At 53.4% G+C, this 25,037-nt stretch overlaps 1 protein-coding gene across 1 annotated transcript in view; it reads left to right on the forward strand.

Annotated features, from left to right (window-relative positions):
- ARHGEF17 (Rho guanine nucleotide exchange factor 17) overlaps positions 1-17,840 on the forward strand; it is a 258,300-nt gene extending 240,460 nt beyond the window's left edge. The window contains exons 16-21 of the mRNA XM_014577378.2: positions 1,490-1,576; positions 2,241-2,308; positions 4,061-4,209; positions 6,804-6,978; positions 7,661-7,918; positions 9,255-17,840. Of these exons, the coding sequence (XP_014432864.2) occupies positions 1,490-1,576; positions 2,241-2,308; positions 4,061-4,209; positions 6,804-6,978; positions 7,661-7,918; positions 9,255-9,445 (928 nt within the window). The 3' untranslated portion in view covers positions 9,446-17,840. The remainder of the gene's footprint in view (positions 1-1,489; positions 1,577-2,240; positions 2,309-4,060; positions 4,210-6,803; positions 6,979-7,660; positions 7,919-9,254) is intronic.
- Positions 17,841-25,037: the final 7,197 nt, after the last annotated feature.

Below are 25,037 nucleotides of genomic sequence, written 5' to 3' on the forward strand. Positions count from 1 at the left end.
GGAGGAAGCAGAACCCCAGAACAGAGCTAGGAAGAGGCAGATGGGTGGACATTAAGACTCAGAGGTGCCCCAAATGTTCAGGTGCCCTAAGCAACATTGCATTCTGCATATGGGTAGGGGCTGCTTAAATCCACCTGGTTAAAGATCTGCCCACCACCCCGCACAGCACATGTGCATGCCCGTGTAAATGCACGCATACACACGCACACTCAGTCACCGCATAGTGCCCACATCCTGCTGAATCTGCACACACACAGGCATGCAGGATCTGACAGCCCGTTCTGGCCTTAAACTCTATGACTGTGTATCCATCCCCATGTGCACAGCATCGGATGAGATATGCAAGCACACATTTATGTGTACACAGTCCATGCACACACAAGCCCGAAGAAGCAGAATGGAAATGTCTGGAAGCCCTAAGACCAAAGCGTGGCCCTGACCCCAGAGCTGGGACAGGGCTCATGCGGTTTGTTGGTGTCAGTGGCCCAGGGGGTTATGCTGATGCTTTTCATGGGCCATTTGCAGGCCCTAAGGAAGGGAGTTTGCACAAGAGCTGATTTTCTGAAGGGTCTTCCCCAGCCAGCTGCAGGCTGCGTTGCTCAGTGTTCTGCCCCATAACTACAGACACTTCTGCCTGCACACGCCCCTCATAGGTACATAGACACCACGCTGCCCACCCATACCAAGTGAGCAAGGGATCAGTCTCTTCAGCGCCAAAAGCTCTGACCCCTGCCATGTGAACGAAGAGAACCACTATGTGGCTCCCTGACATGGAGTCCACTAGAGGGCAACCTAAGTACAGCGCAAACACACCACACCTGTGGAACCTGTGGAACTCATTGCCAGGGGATGTTGAGAAGGCCAAAACTATAAGTAGGTTCAAAAAAAAGCTAGATAAGTTCCTGGAGGATAGGTCTGTCTGTGGCTATAGCCAAGATGGGACACAACCCCATGGTCTGGGTTTCTCTAGCCTTTGACTATCGAATGGTGGGATTGGTCAGCAGGGGATGGATCACTCGATAATTGCCCTGTTCTGTTCATTCCCTCTGTAGCACCTGGCACTGGCTGCTGTTGGAAGCCAGGATACTGAGCTAGATAGGCCATTGGTTTGACCCAGTGTGGCCCTTTTCTGATATAACCCCTTAAGCTTTACAAAGGGTGGAACTCGCACACACACACACGCGCGTGCGCCAGGGTGTTTCTGTGCCACCCAATGCTGCATGTTCCAGAAAGCGGTGAGCCAGTGCTAGGGAGCATTGTAAATACCACCATTCCCAGCTGCCCTGCAGGTGAGTTTTGCTGCCCTGTCACGGGTGCCAATGGAGAAGGGAAAGGAAACAGGCTGAGCAAAGCTACCAAGTGGGTTTGCCAGCGCTGAGATGTGGTGCAACTGGTGCTGCTTTGGGTTTCCCAATATCTGGGCCGGGTCAGAGGGTTGGTTCCATCAACCAAGCCAGAGGAACCTCAGCTGCCTCCCTTTGCCTCCTAGCATCCACGTGTACCAATCCTCGGACAACATCCGCAACCGGAAAAACAGCATGAAGATGCAGCACTCGGCCTCCGTCATGTGCATCTTGTAAGTGGTACACGAACCGTGGCATCGGCTCTGGCCAGGGCCCTGCCCAGGCCTCGGGGGGTATGTTCATCCCGCAGTGCAGGCTCCAGCCCAAGCCCAGGCATCTGTCACATAATTAAATAGCCCCTTAGCCCAAGTCAGCTGGCTCGGGCCAGCTACAGGTGTCTGATTGCAGTGCAGACGTATCTAGGTGTCCCCGTGATCTCAATAGCAACTAATATGGAGCTCGTGGGGAAGGCACTTGAGGGGATCTGCCTGTGGCACCTTTGGCATTCACAGCCTCGCTCTGGGCCTCAGTTTCCCCAGCTATCCTGCAAGGGGAACACTCCTTCCTTTGCCCTCTATTCAGACTGTAGATGCTTTGGGGCAGGGACCATTTCTTGTGCAGTTCCTCATGCCGCGGGGCCCTGAGCTCAGCCGATGGTGGGGAGAGTGGGAGATGGAGCTCTGCGGGATGCTCTGTTAGAGAAACTGGAGGTAGCTGTTGGGGATAGGTAAGAGCCGTTGATATGGGGCACTTTGGGGAGGGGAGGAGAGACTGAGGTGCAGCGAGCAAGCAGACTTTTGCAGGAGAGCCTAGTTCCTTCGGAGCGGCCTCCTTGGACAAGAGCTGCCACGGTGACATCCTTCGCAGGCTAACGCTGCAGGCGTCTCTCTCCTGCAGGTATCTGGACAACCAGGTCTTCGTGTCCCTGGCAAACGGAGAACTCCTCGTCTACCAGAGAGAGGCAGGTGAGTCTGAGACGCCGCCACCCCACTGCACCGCCTGGTAGCTGGCTCAGCCACCAGTGCCCTCGGAGATGGGTTAGCTTTGACCGCACCACTGTGCAGATGGGGGTGGGGACAAGAGAGGTGACTTAGCTGAGGGCCACAGTGAGCCAGAGTCCTGATTCCCCAGCCCCCTCTCCAACCTCTACCATCACATCCACCGTGACTCTCAATGTGGGCCAATGTTTTCAGAAGCAGCCACTAATCTGGGGCACCCAAAGGTAATGGGCACTTCCTGGGCACCCAGAGTTAGCAGGCACTTGGGAACAGGTTGGCTTTCAGGCTGCCATTTTGAGGGCCCGATTCTCCTCTTTCTCTCCTGGTGTAAATCAGGAGTCACGTCACTGGAGCCCAGGCCGTCAGAGCGGGGTACGACGGGGAGAACCCAGCCTTGTACGATCACTTCGCAATGAAGGGTGCCCCAGCGCTGCTCATGGTGCATGGAACTGGAGAGTCCTGGCCAGACTCTGCCCTCTCAGACACCTGGTGCCCCCCTCGGCCGTAACCCACTAGAGAGCTGGGCTCGGAGCTAACACGGTTTGGACAGGCAGAGTCAGGTGCTGCTCCCAGTGACACTGGTGCGGATCAGGAGTGATGGTGCTGCCGGTAGTGGAGTCACTCCGGAATGACACTGCTGTGACTGGGGCAGGATTCAGCCCAGTGGTGACCATTGGAAATGCTGGAGGTCGGAGTTAGCCCCTTGGTTCTGGGTGTGAGGAAGGTGTCAAGGGCTGTGCAGTGTCAGAGCCCACAGTCTGGAATGGGGGGGGGGGGCTCTGGGGCCTCCCCAAATGCACAGTGGAAAGAATCTGAGGCATGGTTACGTTGGAGGCCGGCTCCTCCCACCCCAGGCCTAGCTGGTAGACTCCACATCTCGGAGGAACATCTGGGGATGGTGGAAGGAGAAGGAAACATGCTTGAGGATGCAGGTTTAAGGCCACAGGTTCCCAGCCTGACTCCTGGTGCCAAAGGGGCTGTAGTGCAGAGTCGCTAGGAGGTTGAGATGCAGCCTAAGGGAGGTGGGCACTAAAAATGACTAGCCAGATGACTTGGCTGCAGAGCGGCCATGGCTGTTAGCCCGTGTTGCCGTAGTCTGAAGGGCCTGAGCTCTGCCACATGCATCCTGTGTGACCTGGGGCAAGTCACTTAACTTCCCTCTGCCTCCGTTCCCCCATGCAATGGGGTTAATAGCACAGACCTGCCTCACGGGGGGCTCCAAACCATCATCGGTGCTCTGAGCTCTTCTCTTGGAAGCCACAACCAAGATGTGCAGTGTTACTGTCACAACAGAAGTGTACAGTGTTAACCCCATCTCTGCCAGGTGGTGGTGGTTTGCATGGCCCAGAGCAACACTGCACACACACCAGCCCAGTGGGAGGCACTAAATTAAGCCTTGAAACACCTGCGGTCTGCTTTGCCACTGATTTGCCTGTGGGGCCTTGGGCAAGTCACCTAACCTCTCTGCCTCAGTTCCCCACCTGTACGATGGGAATAACAGCACAGCTCTGCCTCCCCAGGGTGGTGTGAGGAGCTTAGATGCTGTGACAGTCGGCAGCTAGAGGCATTCACAGCATCACCGACATGTCATGCCTGTTTCAGAAGCCAGCCTGGTTTAACAGGAAATGTGTCCACCAGCCCGCATGGCTGCTGTGCTGCCAGGCCCTATGGGAGCCACTAAGGAGAAGACAACTGCTGATTTTCTCTTTCTCTGTGCAGGACACTTCTGGGACCCCCAGAACTCCAAGTCACTGTCCATTGGCTCCCCAGGCAGCCCTGTCACTAAGATGGTGTCGGTGGCCAGCAAGCTGTGGTGTGGGTGTCAGAACCGAGTCATCATCCTCAACACAGCCACGCTGCTGCAAGAGGTACCCACTCGCTCTTCCTGCCCCCAGGAGGGCTCAAACACGGGGACCCAGGCTGGCTCGCAGGCTGGTCATGAGCTCTGGAGCCAATCCAGGGCCTAATGGAGTCTGTGGAAAGATTCCTGTTGATTTCTATGAGCTTTGCATCAGCCTTTTAGTGCAGAACATGGCGCCATCTCTGTCCTGGGGGAAATACTCCAGCCCCTGGCAGTGAGATGTGGTTAGCCACCAGAGTCTCCCCTCGGTTGTTTCCTACACCAGGGTATGTCTCCGCTACCCCGCTAGTTCGAACTAGCGGGGGTAATGTAGTCATCCGCAGTTGCAAATGAAGCCCGGGATTTGAATTTCCCGGGCTTCATTTGCATGAAGCCAGCCGACGCCATTTTTAAATGCGGCTAGTTCGGATTAGAAGCCTAATCCGAACTAGCTAGTCCGTGTCCGTGCCGCGTGTAGCCGCGCGGCACGGGGTCCAAACTAGCCGGCATTTAAAAATGGCGCCGGCCGGCTTCATGCAAATGAAGCCCGGGAAATTCAAATCCCGGGCTTCATTTGCAACTGCAGATGACTACATTACCCCCGCTAGTTCGAACTAGCGGGGTAGTGTAGACATACCCCCAGTCTCCAAAAGACCATATTCTGCCCTAGGACAGTGCATGGCCAAGCCCTGTTGTCTTTGGGCTCCTCTGAGGATGCACCTAGCAGGGACCAGTCCCACTGGGTCTGCCGCACCCTTTCCATCCCCCTTACCCATAAAGAATGGTAGCCTCAGACACACCAGAGCTTGTGTGGGACGAGAGTCACCCTATGAGCAGAGCTCCATGTGGAGATGACCGCGGGGGAGATGCTGTAGGACTGCACAGGAGTAGCGGCCCCTACTAGTCACCACCGAGGTGGGTGCTGTATAGAAGAGATTAAAGGCAGGGATGGAAGGGTGAACCTGTGGTTAAAGCATGCATCCCATCAGGACGGTGTGTGCAGCCTACGAGACATTGTAAGTACTGTTGCCCACACGCAGGGTTGCCAGATTCCGCTGGTTTCCATCCACGTAGGTTTTTTCCTGCTGGTGTTGCTAAAATGACACAAGCGGAAAGCAAGGGCGGGTGACGTGAGGTGTGTGCTGATTGCACACCACACGGAGGCTGTCTCTACACTACAAAGATAGATCGGAAAATAAATGCATATCTTTTTCCGATTTACTTCCGAAAGAGGCTTTTCCGAAATTTGGCCTGTCTACACAGGGTCAGATTTCGGAAAAAGCTCTCTTTCGGAACATCCCTTCTTCCTTGTAAAACGAGGTTGACCAGAGATGCCGACAAAACGCATCCGCTTTTCCGACACTTTTTTTTGGAAAAGCGGACGCGTTCCTTGGACGCGGCAGAGCTTTTCTGGGATACCAGAGGTGTTCTGGAAAAGCTGTGCAGTCTAGTCATAGCCTGACAGTGAGAGCCATGTGCTCCCTCCGCATCCAATCAGAGCGCAGCTGCAGTTCAATCCGCACGCCCCGCAAATTTAAGGTACACAAGTGCAGTTAGCAAAACTGCCCTGCCCTGGGAGCCTGTCTTAGTTATGAGATGGAGGAGGGCCACTCAAGTGGCCCACTCACTAGCCTTGGTTGCCCATTGCTGAGCTAGAGCCTGATTATTCAAGGGGCTAGCACTCCACTGGCTTCCACACGAGGTGTCTAGTACCTCTGAAAACCTTCCCCAAAGTGTCTCCGACACTCAGAACAGGGGTCTAATTTCCAAAGCTGCTTGCCTCCTTCCCTGAGGAGTCTGTGAAGCACCTGCCATCTCGTATGGAAGAAGCTACAGAAATGCAGCGTGTTCCTATGTTCCTCTTCTTGTATCCTGGACGACAGCCCTCTTCTCCACAGCTTGGCCTGTTTGGAGCTGTGCTGATGGACTGGCTTGGGTTCTTACTGACAGATGCGAAAGGCAGCCTGGTCCCGTGGCCAGGAGATCTGGGTGCTAATCCCCGCTCTGCTACAGACCTTGGGCAAATCACGCCCTCGCTCTGTGCCTCAGTTTCCCCTTTGGCCTTGTCTCTTCAGATTACAGAGACAAAGCGCCTGTGACAGGACAGCACCTCACCCCAAGGGGCCTTGCTCTCAGTGGGGCCCTCTGGGAGCGACCGCAATGCAAGTGATGACAAGCGCGAGCTATGCCAGGGAACATTCCACCTGGAAGAAAGCTCAGCGCTGCATGGCACAGAACAGGAGTGGCCCGTTGGTTCTGCTGCCTGTGCAGAGGGATGTACAGGTTGAACCTCTCTAGTCTGGCACTCTCTGGTCCAGCAGCATCCTTAGTCCGGCATGATTTTAGTTGTCCGATGTCCGCTTATCATGGGTGTGGCCAAGTTTTCTGCAGTCCCATCAAGTTTGTTTATAGCCACCAGTCCCGGCTCTCAGTGTTCTGTGCTGTTAGTTAGCTCTAATTGACCCCACAATGTCTCCTAAGTGCCCCGTAAGCAGTGGAAGTGTTGGTAAAGCTGCTGGACAATATCGACCTTCCGTGGGTTCGGCACCAGTCACGTCCCAAGGTGCCGGACTAGAGAGGTTCAGCCTGTCCTGCAACAGCTGTTCCCCTCTCTATCCCCAGCACATGTTCCATATTGGGCAGGACAGCAACCGCAGCGTGACCTGCATGGTGAGCTGCAGCCCGGGGATCTGGATCGCGCTCCAGAGCAGCGCCCAGGTGAGGCTGTACCACGCCACAAGCTACGAGCAGCTGGCTGAAGTCGATATCACGCCCCTGGTCCACAAAATGTTAGCAGGTACCGGCATCGCCTTCAAACATCTGTCTGCTGCCCTGAGCTATGAAACCAAGGGGCGCCTGCCTCTGCACAGCTGCTGCCTCCTGGCATCGCTGTCATAGAGACCGGGTTGTGGGGGGAGAGAGCTCAGCTCGAGGGGAGGCCTTGGTTTGGGGTCTGCAGATCCCAGCAGGATGCATTGGGGGGTTTGATCCCTCGTCCCTCCCAGGGAGTTTGCTCCCCTGGCTAGAGACAAGCTTAGCAAGGGCAGTCACTGGGACGGCAGACATGTCTCTTCAACGCTGGACCTCCAGCAGACACTCACGCTGCTTTGAGGAGGGAGCCAGGGGACCAAAATCCATGGGGCCGTCCTGTTTCTCTTCCCTTTGGACCATAGCAGACCTCGCCTGTTGATTTCCCGGTGCGGACAGGCCAGTGTGTCATCCCTGCACCCCCAGATGCCTGACTCGAGAAGCTAGGGAGGCCGCCTCAGGCTATCGTGGGAGACAGTTCATGTGGGTTACACCCACCTGGCCCAAACGATTCCTACTCAGCGCCCTGCAAATAAGTGTATTGCCCATGTGAGGTGGATGCTGCCAACAGCTTGATCGATAACCTCCTTTGGCCACACGTGCATGGGACTTTTCGGTACTTCCGCTCATCTGTGCTTTAACCCCTGGTCCTCTCCTTGTCCCTCTGGCAGGTTCAGATGCCATTATCCGCCAGCACAAGGCTGCCTGCTTGCGGATCACCGCCCTGCTGGCTTGCAAGGACTTGCTCTGGATTGGCACCAGTGCCGGGGTGGTGCTGACTCTGTCCCTAACGGCCAACACCACTTCCTTAAAGATGCCCCTGACGCCAGTGGGTTTGTCCCAGGGACACACGGGCCACGTGCGCTTCCTCACCTCCATCGAACTGCCCGACGGCTTTGATATCCTCTTTCCGCTGCCGAGGGATCCAGGTGGGTCCAGCCGGCAGGTTTGTGCCCCCACTCCGAGTCCTCACTCGGAACCCGGAGATCAGCAGGAATCAGCTGCCCCCCGACCATGGCATCACAGGGCCCATTTTCCCACCTTCCGTTGTACCTTATTACCCTTGGAGCCATCCCTGCTGGGAAGAGAGCAGATACACAGGGTGTCAAACACCACTCCCCCACGGGACCCAAGCAGGGCCAGTCCCCTCTAATACAAGATGTTATAGGAACTAGAAAATGTTGACCCATGTTACTTTTAGTGGGACTGTATCTCAGGAACCCCTGACTCAAGTGACCCCAAATTTGGACCACTAACCCTACCCTGGACCTCCATGAGGCACAGCGATTTTCAAGACAATCTGAGCTGGGATGTGGATTTGAGGGCACTTAGAAAAATCATCCAACCCACGTGGGGCACAGCTTTAACAGCAGGGGTAATAAACCACTGGAACAATGTACTGAGGGTCATGGTGGATTCTCCGTCACTGACCATATTTAAATCCACATTGGGTGTTTTCTAGAGATCTGCTCTAGGAATGTTGGGGCGGGCGACGGGCTGGGGGAGTTCTCTGGCCTGTGTTATGCAAGAGGTCAGACTATGTGGGGGTCACAAGGTCCCTTTTCCCCGGTACCTGTGAATGAGCTGCCCCTTCCCTCAGTCTCCCTGGAGGTCAGCTCAGCACAGAGCAGCTGCTCTTGGAAGAGGTGAAGTGAGAAGCCCGTTTCTTGTGGCCAAGGCTTTCCAAAGCAGTTGACGAAGGGCACGTGGGGCTCAGGTTCCCAGCCTGTTCTGAAAATCTGCTCCTTTTACAGGGTCTTGGGATGAGCCTGAAAAATCATTCATCCCCTAAACCCCCTGGCCTGGGGCAGACCCATGCATGACAAAGCTCCATGGGGGAAGGCCTGCCAATGGGGAGGGCAAAGGGGGCGGATTGCCCCGAGACCCAGCAATTCAAAGGGGCCCAAGGATCCTGTCCGTTGCCAGTACCCCAGGCCCTTTAAATTGCCGCTGGAATGCCACATGGCACGCTTTGGGCAGCTCTGAGGCAGCGGGGAGGGATACCACACTCAGGGCAGTGTGGAGGGTTGGCCACCCCCGGCTCTACCCCTTCCACCTGAGTCCCCGCCCCTTCCAGGAGTACAGAGCTGGCCTGCCCCACCTTGCTGGGCCCAAACAGGCTGTCAGCACCCCGGCTTGGGGGTATCACAGCTCACGTATAGGGAGGGACTCAGGCTCCCTTAGCCACATCCTGTCAGACAGCCTCCTTTGCGTGCACACGCTGGGGTCTCTCTGGAGCCTAACGGGGCTTGTTCTGTTCCCCAGGTACCGAGAAGCAGAGCGACACAGAAAAGAGAGATGTGGCCAGGCACAGGTCCTCCAACATGGTCCACGTCAAGTCCAAGATGCTGGTGATCAGCGGCGGGGATGGCTATGAGGATTTCAGACTCACCAACAGCAGTGAGACAGTGGGACGAGATGACAGCACTAACCATCTCCTCTTGTGGAGGGTCTGATGCGCAGCTGCACGGGGCCCCGCCGGGGAGAGTGCACCAGCCCCACCCCTGCCTCCTCTTGTTACCAACCACCCCCCAGCCCATCTCGTCTCCCATTCCGGATGATTTGTGTGTGCCTCGGGCCACGCTCCTCCCAAACACAGCGTCTGCAGCGTGGGGGGAGGAACACGTTCGACAAACGCCCGCTGGCGCAGCCCGCATTTCAACCAGGGCGTGTGTGGACGGGGCGCCTGGATGTGCAGATGGCTGTGGCGCTGTTTGGAAGCATCCAGGTGAAAGAAGAGGGCTTAGAGGAGAGAATTCAGCGTTCGCGCCGTCAGCAAGGGGCCTTTCTTCTGGGTGTTATGCTTCGATCAGCCTGCGGTTCCAAATCCGGGCACTTGGGAGCGGAAGAGCCGCCTCTGCCTGAGCTCGCCCGGGGATGGCACCTGCCCATTATCTTGCTCTGTCTCTTGTCCACCCAGCCATGCAGAATCGGAAACCCTAGACATTCACTTCCCTGAGATCCCCGCACACAAGACAGTGCTCCCAGCTCCTTAGCGGCAGCCACTCCGGCACCTCCTTCGCCGCCACGGCTGCAGCGTCTCCAGGTCTCTAGCTGACCGGCTCACCTGTGGCCATCACCCAGAGAATGCTTGTGTCATTGCTGTTTGTTGGAATATATAGAGAATATTCTTATTTATTTTCTGTGGGAGCGGGGACGTGACGAGGAGCATGCATGGAAGCAGAGGCAGCGTCGCACCCGGGGAATTGCATGCAGGGTGCCGACACCCAGCCCCGACCCTTGATGAGCTGTAGATAGCAAGTGTAATGCAATGGCAGCTGTGTCACATTTACCCACGAGCCCAGATCCCCGAGGGATACCCAGGTGTCTGGAGGGGAGAGGAGAGGCAGGAGTGTCTTGCTGAGAGGCACCAATTCCAGTTGTAGAAAGGCAGAGCTGAGCTCAGTTCAGCCCGCAAAGAGGACAGCAGCCAATGTTCCCTCTGGCTGAGCACTTGGGCGGCCCCCAGGAGAGATTCAGGTGCCACCCAGCTCACCGCTGGCAGCATGTGTTTCTGTTTGTGGTGCATATCTGCTCTTGCCGCCGTGCATATAACAAAATTTCTTCCACACATGAAAAAAATTAGAGGGAACACTGGCAGCAGCTGCATGAAATAAAAAGTGTGCAATACTTAGCTGGATCCCTGAAAGTGAGCAGTGCCACAAGGGGGCGCTGTGAGAGCCGGGGACGCTTCACCTCCTTTGACTTTAAGAGCAAAATCAAGTTGGTTATTGTGGAGTACAGCTGGAGCAGAACCAGGAGGGGCATTGTCTGACTGCAATGGTCTCTTGCATTGTACAGTATTTATGGTTGTTTTTTAACTAGTTACCTTTATATCCCCAGCACTTAATTTATGTATTTAGCTTCCAGATCCCCAGTCCTGAGTGGGGACGGGGAGCAAAGAGGATCGTGGGGGTTTACTCACTTAGCGAGACAGTACAAATCCACTAGGGCCATGCTGCCAGCCAGCTTGCACCAAAAACATCCCAGAAGGAGAATGCTTTCCTGGCAGGCTTTCCCCCAGGGCTGCCTGTGGGACTTACAGGGGCCATGATGAGGCCTCAAGGTGGGTAGTGAGGGTGTCTTTAAGGGCCATTTTTTGCAGAGGGCAGCCCTGGGAATTTCAGAAGCACCTGACATGACAAGAGCTCATGGGCCCTGGACTCTCAGTGGGGTTTGTGCTACTGAACTGCCCGTGTTGCCAGTTCTTTGGTGCCTATGTGAAAGCTCCAGCCCATGGAGTCATGTTATTTCATGAGACACTCAGCTTTCCTGTTTAAAAGTTAAATGGGCCGAGAACAGTTTGGGGACCATGACCCAGGTGCACTCCGAAGGCTCAGAAAACAGAAGGCAAATCAAAATGAAACCCAGAGGGCAGATTTTTTTACACTGTCTCATGACTTTGAGCACAGTCTGGGGATTGAACACTTGGGACTGGTGATACTCCAGCACCCTGGTGCTTTGGAAAATCCCCACCGGGCTGCTCGTGCTTTCTGAAAGCCACTTTCAAAGTGTCTCAGGTTGGGACCCAATAACTGAGGTGCCCAGAATCACTGGTCAGTCACTTTGGAAAAGGTGACCTTGGATGCCAGCTTCTCCATCCATATTTACCTAGGTTGTCAGTCCTGTGGGGCAGAGGAGCATCGTTCTGTTCTGCGCTGTCCAGCCCCCAGCACTTGGGGTCACGACTGGGCCCTTCCACAATATGAATCATTCAGAATAACAACGTTTAGTCCTCTACACGTGTGGCCAGGGTGTTCTGAAAGGGAATGAGCCCTTCCAGCCATGCTCCTGGCTTCCTGGTGAGATGTCACCCCACACGCTGGGCCCTCACCACTTGTGGAAAGCAAGCCTCTCATTTAGATGCCTGAAGGTGGGTTTAGGGGCCTAGCCTTGGGCACCTGCTTTTTAAAAATCTTGCTTTGAAGACTTGAGTAGAGTTAACAACAGCCCTGTCTGGGCTCTCCCGGTTTCAGAGCAGCTCCCGTGCAATAGCTGAGGGCCTGAACAATGTGCTTGAAAGCTCCAGCCCTTTCCCCTAGCGATGGACGTTGCTGCACCGCAGCCAACGTGGCTCTGCCTGCTTGCCCCTGCTGCACTGCTAGCCCGGCCAAGGGTTTTGAAAATACTTCATTCTAGAGCAGTTTAATTCCTAACATTTTGTGTCCCCAGTGACCTGAACAATGTAGACAAATATATTTAGGACTTGATGCAAGAGGCTTCTCCTCTGCAACTCCTGTCGTCCATGGCCACTTTCTGCCATCTCTCTGCCTCATCTGCCTTCTGTCTTGCTTCCTGTTTCGTGTGAAAATGCATCATGTCTCCGTCCTCCCTTTCCCTCTTTGGCTGATTAATTGGGTCAGGTGGTTTGGGATTTTGCACAGAAGCAGAGTCTAGTTGCTAGGGGCACTGGGCAGTCAGGGTGCCTGGGTTCCGTCCCCCACTCTGCTACTGGCCTGCTGCAGTGACCTGGAGCAAGCCACTTTCCTCTCTAGCCTTCTACCCCTCCCACCCTTTGGCATATTTCAATGGGAAGCTCTTTGGGGCAGGGAGTGTTGGTTACTCTGTGAGGGTGCGTCTAGACAGCAGTGCTACTTCAGGATACTTCCGGTATCCTGAAATCACTATTCTGCATCTTTTAAGCAAGCCTGTTATTTCAAAATAGCTTTCGAAATAAGGGGCTTGCCATTCCAACGTCCCTGTAAACCTTGTTCCACGAGGAATAAGGGACGTTTCAGAGCAGCTCTTTATTTCGAAACAAGTGCTGTGTCAACAGCTCCAAATTACAAACTAAGCTATTACAGGACAAGGAGTAATGGGTTTAAAGTGCGGGGAGGTTTAGATTGGACATTAGGAAAAAATTCCTAACTGTCAGGGTGGTCAAATATTGGAATAAATTGCCAAGGGAGGTGGTGGAATCTCCCTCTCTGGAGATATTTAAGAACAGGTTAGATAGACATCTGTCAGGGATGGTGTAGACGGAGCTTGGTCCTGCCTTGAGGGCGGGGGGCTGGACTCGATGACCTCTTGAGGTCCCTTCCAGTCCTATGATTCTATGATTCTATGAAATTAACTCAAAGTAAGCTATGCAATTTCCACAGCTCCAATTGCGTCGCTTATTTGAGCTACAGGTGCAGTGTAGACGCACCCTGACTGTACAGCCTCTAGCACAGGGAGACTCTGATCTCACCCAGCACCTCCAGGTGCTACTGCAATATAAACCATACAGGGGAAAGCTCTGAAAGGTGCCGAGGAGGCACCCTCTGGGGAGGAAATTTACCTTCCGGTCTGTCTGTGGGCAAGATGCAGCTACTTCCCTGTGGCACCATCCTCTTCCTTGTGGGGTGCAAGCCAACCTCCATCAAACCCAATGGAAAGATTTCAGTGGGTTTTGGTAGCTCGTGGATCCCACCCCCGGGGGCCAGGTGGCACAGTCAGCGTAGCTCTTGACTGATTGCTGAGTGTGTCCCTATCTGAATGGGGTGTGAGGCACTGAACTGGCAGGCAGAGGGCTGGAGAGATGCAGAAATTCTTGCACAGGTGGGATCGACAGACAGTTCTTTAGCCTGCATACTAGAGAGATTGCCCTGCACCCTGGCCGTACCTCTTGGGAAATACTGACACGGTGCAGACCTGCAGGCAGCGCACCATGTAGCACCGTGCAAGGAGCAGCTAAGCCCCGAGTAAGAAAAGCTCTTAGGCACATGCTGTGGGGTCTGGGACTGGGCGCATGCTTCCAGTGAATCGTGCGCTGTGCTGAACACAGTTGGACGTAAAGTTAACGTTAAGATCTGTTCTCGATTTGTGGTGATTCTTTAAGAACAGCTCTCCTGGGTCAAACCAATGGTCCATCCCCCCAGTGTCCTGTCTTCCAACAGTGGCCAATGCCAGGTGCCCCAGAGGGAATGAACAGAACAGGGCGATTATCTAGTGATCCATCTGCTCGCATCCACTCCCAGCTTCTGGCAAACAGAGGTTAGGCACACCCAGAGCATGGGGTTGTGCCCTGCCCCGCTTTGCTTATAGCCATTAATGGACCTACCCTCCATCAACTCCTCTAATTTTAACTCAGTTCTAGTTTACCCTTCACACCATCCTATGGCAAGGAGTTCCACAGGCTGACTGTGTGCTGCGTGAAGAAATGCTTCCTTGTGTTTGTTTTAAAACTGCTACCTGTTACTTTTATTGGGTGACACCTGATACTTGTGTTATGAGGAACAAATAACACTTTCTTATTCACTTTCTCCACATGGGCCATGAATTTTATAGCCATGTCATATCCCCTCACTTAGTCATCTCTTTTCCAAGCGGAACAGTCCTACACTTTTTAATCTCTTCTCTTAAGAAAGTTGTTCCCTGCCCCAATCACTGTTGTTGTTCTTCTCTGTCTCTTTCCCGGTTCTAATAGATTTTTTTTTATACGGGGTGATCACAATTGCATGCAGTATTCAAGGAGTGGGCATATCAGGGATTTATATAAAAACAGGATGATATTGACTGTTTTATTATTTATCCCTTTCCTAATGGTTCTTAACATGCTGTTACCTTTTTTGCCTGTTGCTGCACATTGGTCAGATGTTTTCAGAGAACTATCCCCAATGACTCCAAGCTCTCTTTCTTGGGTAGGAATGGCTAATTTAGACCCCCTCCTTTTGTATGTAGGGTTGGGATTATGGGTTTCCCAATGTGCATTACTTTAGCATCTGCCATTTGTTTGCCCAGTCAGGCAGTTTAGCAATATCCCTGAGCCTTTGTCACGTTTCTCAGTTTGCTTTGGACTTCGCTATCTTGAGTGATTTTGTGTCTTCTGCACACTTGGCCACCTCATTGTTTACCCCTCCTTCCAGGTCACTTAGGACTATGTGAAACAGAGCTGGACCCAGCACAGATCCAGAAGGCCCCCTGCTAATTATCATGCTCCGTTGTGAAAACGGACCATTTATTCTTACTCTTTTGCAACACACCATCCAAGGAATTTCTGCAGGAAATCCGGTGTGAGACCATAACTGCTCCTTGGCCATCAGAGGAGTAGGATCATCCCTGTCACCTTCCCTGTGCTCAAAGGGACCCTGCTTTGTCCCTTAGTAATTCATACTAGCCCTTATTGATGGTGAACACTGCTGTGCTTTGTAGGAAATCAGCATTATTTCGACTGCAGCATCTTGGCACCCACATAGCCCAGGAGTCCATCTCCCTATTCAGTGCTCACCACTTAAGAGTAATGTGCCGCCAGTAATAACCTACCCCATGGCTTCTCTTCTTGAAAGCCCCATCACTGTTGTCTCCGCTCATGTGACTGGCTGGCTGCAAGAGATCTTGCCTGTCTGTCTGATTTCCCACTGGCGGGGTCATCCTGCTTTACACTGCGAGACCACATTAGTTCACGTTTCAAGTGAAAGGCAGAAGGAAACAGGCCGGGGTCTCGAACGTGGTGAGGATTCGGTTGGAAGGGAGTTGGTTGGCAGGACAGTAACCATAACCAATAGGGCTTGGATGTAACAGACATGACCAGGAGATGAAAAAAGGGAGTGATCTTTGCAATCTCCCAGATGCTCCAAACAGGCTCACCTGGCAGTGAGGCGTGAGTCCGGCTCATTTGACCCATGCAAAATCCCTGCGGGGTGTCTCACAGAAAGGAGAGTGGCCTTGACCCTGAGATGCCATGTCCTGGGTGCGCCCCAGGAAGAGAATTAGGTCCTCAATGATGAAGGGTGTTTCGCAGAACTGTTTGTAGGGGGGAGCTGCGGAGCTTTCCCAGCCAAAGGGCCTGTTAGATCAGTTGCTGCTGAGATTGGGAGCAGTCTTAGAACCAGCAAGCAGCTACTAAAACCAGTGAGAACATCCCTCCCTCTTCGGATGCTTGGAGAGGGTCCTGGGAGTCTTGTCTGCTTGTGTTGATGGACTTTGGCTCCTGGGAGGAGCTGGGGACCCTTCCTTCCTGTCGGAAAACATCCCCGTTCAGGATGGGGCCCCAAGCTCAGCGTTCCATGTTCCTGCGGGATGGCTACTGGTGTCCTGTGCCGGGTAGCGCCATTCTGCCCTCTGGCTAAGGGATCTGTGGGGAGCTTGTGGCTGCACGGGGAAATACAGAAACTTGAGGCCAGGTCAGAGCACGTGAGCGAAGGGAAGGGCAGTTAAAATGAGCTGGTTGAAATGTTTTTGCAGGAATCTGGGGTGTTGGGACATTTGGGACAATTCCTCACCCCCACCCCTTTCCCCATCTTCAAATGAATTTTTAGGTGTTAAGATGAAAAGGTCCCTTGGGGTCATAGTCTGTCTGCCTGCCTGGCACACGAATGTCCCCTGGTGAAACGCTGTGGGAGTTACTGAGTGCCTCCATATAGTGTCTGCTGCTGCCTTCAGTCACAAAGCGTTCCCTGAATGTTTGCACCCTGTGTGCTTTGCAGCCCACTTTCCGCTTCAGTGAAGCCCAGCAAAGTGTCTAATGATCCTGACCAAACAACTGCTGCTGGCTAGAGGAGAACTGACAAGCAAAACCAAAGGCTGTTAGCTCACTCTTGCCTGCTCCTTGCCGTAAAACAGCAGCATCCAGACCACGTCTACCAAAGGTGCAGGGGGGGATTTCTTGTGGTTCTTTTCTATTTGACTTCTCAGCTCGTCCCAGCCTCCCTTTGCTGGAGGGCCTAGCCAAGCTCTTGGGCACACCGGACTAGTGATGTCACCTGGAGCTGCTGGACTCCCGTGCCAGTACCGAAAGGATGCCGGTTCTTAGCTCAGTCCTGAAATCACTTCTTGCACCCGCCTTCCCCCCGGTTCAGTTGCAGGCCCAGAGACCTGCCTGCGAGAGGGTAAAATCCACGCGAGACTGAGACTTTCCCACAGAAAGGTGATGAGGGCCATGTCAATACCTACGTGGCATAGGGCAGCCTGCAACTCAGCTCACGTCATCCTGTTAAAGGTACCCTAAGCATTTGCTTTCCATTTCACCCTGAAGGCAAAGTCCATGCCGTTTGCAAACCCTAGGGGTGCCATTTGGACACAGTGCAGACCACTTCCATTCCCCAGTGCCAAAGGGTGCACAGAGCAGCTCCATTCAGTGTCAGAGAGCGAGCCAGGCTCCAGAAAGTGCCCCCTCCCTGCGCAGTCTAGATGCAGTGGCAGGGCTGTGTGCGACCCATTAAGGGCCAGTCCGTGCTACCTTGTGGAGCTGGAATTGGGGGCATGGCAGAACCCCTAGCTGAAGGCGTTTCCATCATATTCCGGGCTTACAGATTTGTTCAGTGGCTCTCAGTGCCCCCCACTGTAAAAATTTCCAGTGCCACTGCTGCTACCACCCACGTGCCATGCTGGTGAGGTGGGCTCCTCCCGCCAAACTGTCTTTCTTTTGAGGTGGACACTGTTGCTACTTGACAGCGAGCTGAGGGGCTGGCATTTCCTCCTACCAGCAAATGGCGGTCATCAGATGCGCAAGAGGCAAGGACAGGCAAGGCACGGTTTCCCATCCCGCTCACTCCCCCTCCTTGTTTGACTCTGTTCTCTTGGCTTTATTTCTCTGTTTGGTGAGAGATCCCGCTGAGACGTACTGTAAATATTGGTATATATTGCCTCCTCTGTACATAGTGTTCTCAAGTCTTGACTGTTGATATGAATTTAATGGCATATTTTTTATATACTTGTTTAAGTTTCACCGGCACAGCAAGGGGTGCCGACCACATTTAAGTTATAACTACTACAGTGCATTAAAGGCCAGAACAAATGAGAAAGCTTTTACTCCTGAAGTATTACCAGTCCCGTGAGGTGTTACGACTATCACATTATTCCTGGGTTTGTTTTTTTATCTTGTCACTGTGGGTTCTTTGTCATTAAAGGTCACTGATGTCAGAACCCAAACTGGTGTGTAGTCTTTTCTTTTGTCCTGTCCTGGCCATTTGTAACTGATAGAGAGGTTTGAACCTGCCTCCTTCAGCTCTAAAAGCAGGAAACGCTATTGTGCAAGCTAAAAGTCTAACGTAGCGAATGGGAAAAAGAAATACTCTCCAAGTTTGGGTTGCAGCTATCGTAGGGTATCCAGCATGGCTTCATTTAAGCTATGAACAGTAGGACATGGGTCTTTTTTCTGTGAAAAATACTGAGTTTTCACTGAAATACGGGGCGTTCCCACTATAAGTTGACCCGGTATACATCCGTTCCGCACTAAAGTCGTTGACACTTTTAGGAACTGATGCATTATAAGTCCTGCCATTCCCCCTCTTAAGTCATTTAAAAAAAACAATTTGTGCAAATTGAAGTCAGATGTGGGAAAAAATTTTCCCACTTTAAGTTGTTTCACTATATGTCCAAGTTTTTTGGAATGTATCTTGGGCTTATAGCGAGGACGGCCTGTATTTGGATTTTGAAATGCCAGCTGGTACCTCATGGGAGTTGTAGTTCAGAAGCATCTTGCTCCTATTTTCTGTTATAGGCTGTGTTCCCTAGTTGGACTACATCTCCCATGATAACATTATAGTTCCCCTCCACCACCCCCTTAGTGAAAAGAGGGCAGTCATCATGGTTGTTGTCTGGTCACAGTGCATCATGGGAGATGTAGTCCAGCTGGGGAGCCAGGCTCATGGAGGAGAATGGGCATGTGAAATGGAATCAATTTTTTCTGTTTTCAGGCTTTCTGTTGAAATACGAATTATCTATGGAAAGTCGATACTTTCCACAAAAAGTTTCACGTCACTGAAAACCCAACTTTCTGCTAAAAAACCACATGGCTAGAAAATTCTCAGCCCCACTGTACAGGTCATTCAGCTCTTCAAGCAGTGAGCAAAGCTGTCTGTTTGCCATGGCTGTCAGGCTCTCCAGGGGACTCCCCACCCTCCCTTTAAGAGCTATTCAAAATAAGGTGCTAGCCGATTCAGGCAGAGTTAAACCAGAGTGAGCTGCCCGGACTTACCAGCTGTGAGTTGGGTTGGTGGAAGATCAGCAAGAACCCCTGCAGTGATGCTAGGGTGACCAGGGGAGGGGCGCATCTCTCGAATGCAGCTTCCAGTGCAGGTTGCTGGGATGTGATGTAAAATTTTTGTGGGAACATGGGATAATTACATTCCGCCTTCCTAACATGGTCACTGCCATTGGATTTGAGACTTGTTTCTCGTTTCCTGTCCTAGAGTGTAGGCGGGGTGAGAGCTGAACATCCCAGAACTGTGAGGGCTATGAAAGCCAGATCTGATTTTCGCCAGGCCCAAACTTTGGGATCTGCACCTGAATTTTGCACCTTAAGCCCAGCTCTAAGCAGCAGCATTCTGCTCTTAGGTTGTGCCCTGCAGAACAGCTACTGTGCTCGCTCCCCCCCCCCCCCCGCCCCGCCAGCTGCAGCTGCATCCATTTCAGGAATGGGTGAAATGACTCTTGCGTATAAAGGCCATGAGGCCGCTATGCAGAGCTGAGCAGGAAATATGACACTGAAGTCAATGGGAGTATAAGCAGGCAATGGGTTTGCAAAGCGCTTGGGGATGGTGGGTGCTGGATGAAACCTGCTGTTTAGCTTTGACGGGGATATTGATCAGCCCCGGTGAAAATGCTGGATCCTGTTACTGGTCACACCAACCTACCCCTGTGAAACTCTCTGTCGTGTGTTTGCCAAGTCGCAGTTGCACCGGCAGGAGAATTAATGGAAGAAAGGGGGGGGGGGGGCTCTCAGAGTCACCTCGCCAGGGGCTGCAGATCACAGTGCTGGGAGCAGCCTGTTATTGGCTATTTCAGCAGCAACCAGAATCATAGAACCATAGAGCTGGAAGAGACCTCAGAAGGTCATCAAGTCCAGCCCCCTGCTCTAGGCAGGACCAATCCCAACTAAATCAACCCAGCCAGGGCTGTGTCAAGCCGAGACTTAAACACCTCTAGGGATGGAGACTCCACTGCTTCCCTAGGGAACCCATTCCAGTGCTTCACCACCCTCCCAGTGAAATAGTTTTTTCCTAAATCCAAGAGATAAGACCCAAGTGATAGGAGGACCCCCTTGCACTAGGCCCTAGGGTTGCACTAGGGTTCCATCTAGACAAGACCAAGAGGAGAACATATGCAGAGAGGTAGTAACTTGCTCTCTGAGCCAGAGAGCCAGGACTCAAAACCTAACCTCCTGAATCCCAGGCCAGGGCACTATCCATTAGCCATGGCTGTAGGTGAAGGGCAGGAGACAGACTCAGCTTTGGGCCAGCGAAGGAAAGCTTCGTCATCAGCTGGTGTCCTCATCTCCCCAAAACTTCTCTACACCCGCACGCTGCTCCCCCTCTCTTACTTAAGGCAAAAGCTCATACTTCGTGCTTTGAAGTCATAATGCTTCCTGATCTCTTTTCCTAGCCCAATGTTGGGGGACCCAGTGCTGCGAGCCATGGAGCACCCCAACTCCCATGCCTTCAGTGGATTGTCAGGGAACTCAGTGTTTAGCAGGGTCAGGCCCTGGGTAATCAACGTGCCCATATTTGCAGATACAGTAGGCCAGTGGTCTCCAATCTTTTTAACCACAAGGTCACTTTTTCAATTTAAGGGCAATGTAAGATCTATCTCAAACAAATACCCTTGCCCCCCTTCCTTCATGCTCCTTCTTTGAGACTCTGCCCCGCTCCACCCCTTCTCCGAGGCCTCCCCCGGTCACTCCTAGGTTTGCCAGATGGTTTCAACAAAAATACCAGACCTACTTGACATTACATCACAATCAACATTACATCTTATTTAGAAAATACTGGACATTTCTATTTTCTCAATTTGTTCCCCGAACAGAAAGCTCAAATACTGGACTATCCAGTTCAAAACAGGACACCTGGTTACCCTAGTCACTCTATCTCCCTTCCTCCCCAAACTTCATTCACTTTCACCAGGCTGGGGTAGGGGGTTGGGATGCAGGCTCTGATCTTGGGTCAAGGGATTTGGAGTGTGGGAGGGGCTCCGGGCTTAGCCCCAAGTGGGGCATTGGGGTCCAGGAGGGGGTTCAGAGTGCACGCTCTGGGAAGGAGTTTGGGTGCAGGGGGACTCATGTCCAGAGCAGGAAGTTGGAGGTAGGAGGAGGCTCAGGGTTGGGACAGGGGTTCAGAAGACAGGCTCTCTCTGGGTACCAATTAACTGAGATGGTTTCCGGCTGGTGGAGCAGTGGGGTTAAGGCAAGCTTACTCCTGCCCTGGCCCTGCACCACTCCTGAAAGCAGCTGGCATGTACAGCAGTGGCTCCATGGCGCCATGTGCTGCCCCTCATCTACAGGCACTGAGCCCACAGCTTCTGCTGGCCACAGTTCCCTGTTTCTGATCAATGGGAGCTGCAGGAGTGGTGTCTGCAGACAAGGAGCTTGTGGAGACCCCCTGCTCTGCCTCTCTCAGGGGCCACAGGGACAACAGGTTACATTTTTGGAACTCAAAGAATTCAATTTAAGCATTAGAAATAAAAATGATGAAATGCACAGACCATTTTTCAGGCAGTAACTGAAGTAACAACAATCCCCCACGTATGTGTTGGGCCGGGAGATGAGAGGGAAGGACGGTGTGTGTCTGTGAGACTGACAGAGACACACAGTGTGTGAGTTGACAGAGATTTGCATTGCCAAGCTCCCTCCATCCCCTTCTGTCTGTGTGAGGATGGGGCACAGGAGTGGAGACAGGGAGTACACCTTGACATCTGCCCCCCCCTTCTCCCTCCCACTCTGCACAGCAAGCAGGAGGCTCCCAGGGGGGGCAGCTCCCAGGCAGAGGGCAGGAGCAGCATAACAGTGGGTGGAGGCGCAACTGAAGTGCCAGCACTTGATAGCTTCCCGGCCAACCCAGTCAGGATCCCCTGTCAGAGGCCCCAAGATCTATTGGTAGATCCCGATCTACTGGTTGGTGACCACGGCAGTAGGCCAAGCTGCTTCCTGCCTCAGAGCCCATGCCCCAAACACACCCTGGTAGCAGCTGTGTCATCTGCTCGTGTTGCAAGGTGCGAGGCTTGGGGATAGATCATAGCCCAGGTGACTATGAGTCAGGGATCTGGTTTCTGGGGACTGGCTCTGCCCCTGGCTTTCAGTGGGCTGATCACTTAGCTTCCATGTTGTCATCAGAGGCTGTGACATGCCTGTAGTGTCAGACGGAGCTCTGCACCGCCCTTTAAATGCATAGAGCTGTCCAAGCTCCGCCCTCTATCCAAGCTCCGCCCTCATCCCATTTCAGCCCAGAACTGTCATGTACTGAGGTCTCCTGGGAAAGGGGTCAGAGAAATACAAGAGCTGGGAGCAGGACTGGTTGTGGGGTCTCTGGCTGAGGAAGTGGGAAAGGATGAAGCTCTGGGCCTCTCCAAAGGGGAAGATTGTTGTGCTTAAAAGAAGCACCCGGGATCTTTTTCAGGGGGGTAAGGCAACACACCACATTTATTGAACATACATATCAATCAATACTTATCATATGCATAGGATACATCACACTCATGCACTCTGTCACACACACACACAAGCACACTCCGTCTTGTTGTTACCAAAAGTTGCTCCCCGTAACTGCACGGGCCAGGTGAGTTAGATGGGGGAGGGGTGGAGCCGGGCTTCTGCTGATCCAGATCGATGCTCCCATGTTGACAAGACGAAAACTTGGGGTCCCTCTGCAAGATGACTCCTATTTATCCCTCTCAGGCAGCCAATTACAGGCAGTCCCCGGGTTACGTACAAGATAGGGACTGTAGGTTTGTTCTTAAGTTGAATCTGTATGTAAGTCGGAACTGGCGTCCAGATTCAGCCGCTGCTGAAACTGACCGCCAGTTCTGACTTACATACAGAATTAACTTAAGAACCCCAGGCGTCCCCAAGTCAGCTGCTGCTGAAACTGATCAGCAGCTGATTCCAAGAAGCCTGGGGCACAGCAACTCTGCCTCAGGCTTCCTGTAGTCAGCGCTGGTCAGTTTCAGCAGAAGCTGACTTGGGGACGCCTGGGGCAGAGCAGCTGGGGTGCTGCCGGGTTGGTCCAGTAGCGCCCAGAGCGGCGCTGCGGGACCAACCGGCAGCACCCCAGCTGCTCTGCCACAGGCGTCTGGAGAAAAGCCTAGTCTGCTGGGGGGAGGGCGTACTAGCTGCGCCCCTCCCACCCCAGCAGACCAGGAAGACGCGGGCGGCGGACCGAGACGGACTGCGGTCCCGCCACCTGGGTCCTCCGCGGCTTTGCTCCCAGTCTCCCTGGTCTGCCAGGGAGACGGGGAGCAAAGCCTCTGAGGACGCCAGCAGTGGGACAGCCGCGGGGCGTCTGGGCTGTCCCGTTGCCGGCTTCCCTGAGGCTTTGCAAAGCCGCGGGGGGGCTCAGGCAGCGAGGGGGGGGGCTCGGGCAGCGAGGCAGCCCAGGCGTGCCTGGGCTGCCTCGCTGCCCGAGCCCCCCCGCGGCTTTGCAAAGCCTCGGTGAAGCCGGCAGCGGGGCAGCCCAGGCATGCCTGGGCTGCCTTGCTGCCCGAGCCCCCCCGCGGCTTTGCTCCGCGTCTTCCTGGTCTGCAGACCAGGGAGACGCGGAGAAAGCCCCGGAGTACACGGGCGGCAGGACCGCGAGGTCCCGCAGTCCGTGTCCTCCGGGGCAGTCCCGTTCGTAACTGCGGATCCGACATAAGTCGGATCCGCGTAAGTCGGGGACTGCCTGTAGTCATCACCTTGCCTTTCTTAATGCTGCTTCAAAGAGAGTTCTTCCAAGGGCAGGCACTTGCTGCTTGACTCCCAAGGCATCTGTATGTCCAGTCTTCTTCATGAGCTCACTTCACAGGTATTGCCTTGGGTCTGGCTCCCAAACCTTCTCCACCCTTGCAACGGCTGCTGGAGGTGCTCACCTTTCATTCTCCATTCATACCTCACTCATTTCAACAGGACAATCAAGGAAAGAGGAGAGCTCAAAAGACATTTTTTCTTACAAGATCAATATATCTTAATACAAAGTTATAGGAGAAATGTTCCAGAGATTCTATAAGAACACTTAACAAAGATATACCTAAAAGGACAAGTTCTTAATACAAAGTATAATATTACAGGAATTTCTCCACAAGATGGGGCAGGAACTGCCATGCAACTCCAGGTGGGTATATACCAGTGGCCTGGGTGGGACCTGCCCAGGCTCTGGACAGCAGGAAAGCCTGGCCACAGGTGACTCTGTCTGGAGAAGTAGAGCAGGCAGGAAACCTCGTCTGAGCAGCTGCTACTCTTAGGAGCCCAGGAAACTGGGGGAGATGACCCCTGAATCAGATTTCTGTCCCCTCCCCCTGCCAGGGGTGCGTAGCACCAGAGGGAGCTGTTTAAAATGGCTGGCAGTTCCCTGTAGGCATCGTGTGCTCTGGCAGGGTGGGGGCAGGAGACTTTGTGCACTCTCCCACCCCCAGGCTGACTGGGGCTTAGGGTCCAATCGGGCCTTGAGTTCAGGGAGCACGTGAAGCCTCCTCCGCCCGCCAGGGACACGCGGTGCCAGGGGGAACTGCCAAGCTATTCAATAGGGTTGGCAGTTCCCTCTGGGCACCCTGTGCATCTAGCAAGACCTCTCATACTCCACCACCCCACAGGGGAGCATGCAAAGTCTCAACTCCCCAACATGCAGTACTTAAGAGGACCCCCCCTGCAAAAATGATTGTCCTCCCCTCCTGTAAGCTGAGTGCTTGGGCAGCTGCCCAGGAGAGATTCAAATGCCACCCAGCTGATTAGCAGAGCACTGACAGCCTCCCTCAGCCACAACCTGCAGCATATGATTCTATGGGTGGTGCTCATCTGCACATACCTTGGGGAACATAAAATTTATTCTACACATGGATGGAAAAAGTTAGAGGGATATTGCTCTGCACACATTCAGTCTGAGATCAGGGCCTGCCTTATTGCGTGTGGGGGGGTATATATATGGAAAATAAAACACTGTGGATACTCTGTGTCTTTTATAGGAGAGAAGTTGGAAGCATAGAGATGTCAAGGACTATCCCCACCATGCTTATCCCTTGTCATTCATTATCAAGCCATTCCAGATCCCCTGGCATGTTGCTGTATGGGGCAGTCCTTTGCACCTGTGCAGAGTCGGTACCCACTGTGCCCGAGACGGGGGTTACCCTCTGTACAAAGCTGGAGTCACTAGTCCCAGAGATTTT

Source organism: Pelodiscus sinensis, chromosome 1 (assembly GCF_049634645.1).
Source record: "Pelodiscus sinensis isolate JC-2024 chromosome 1, ASM4963464v1, whole genome shotgun sequence".
NCBI classification, from domain to species: domain Eukaryota; kingdom Metazoa; phylum Chordata; order Testudines; family Trionychidae; genus Pelodiscus; species Pelodiscus sinensis.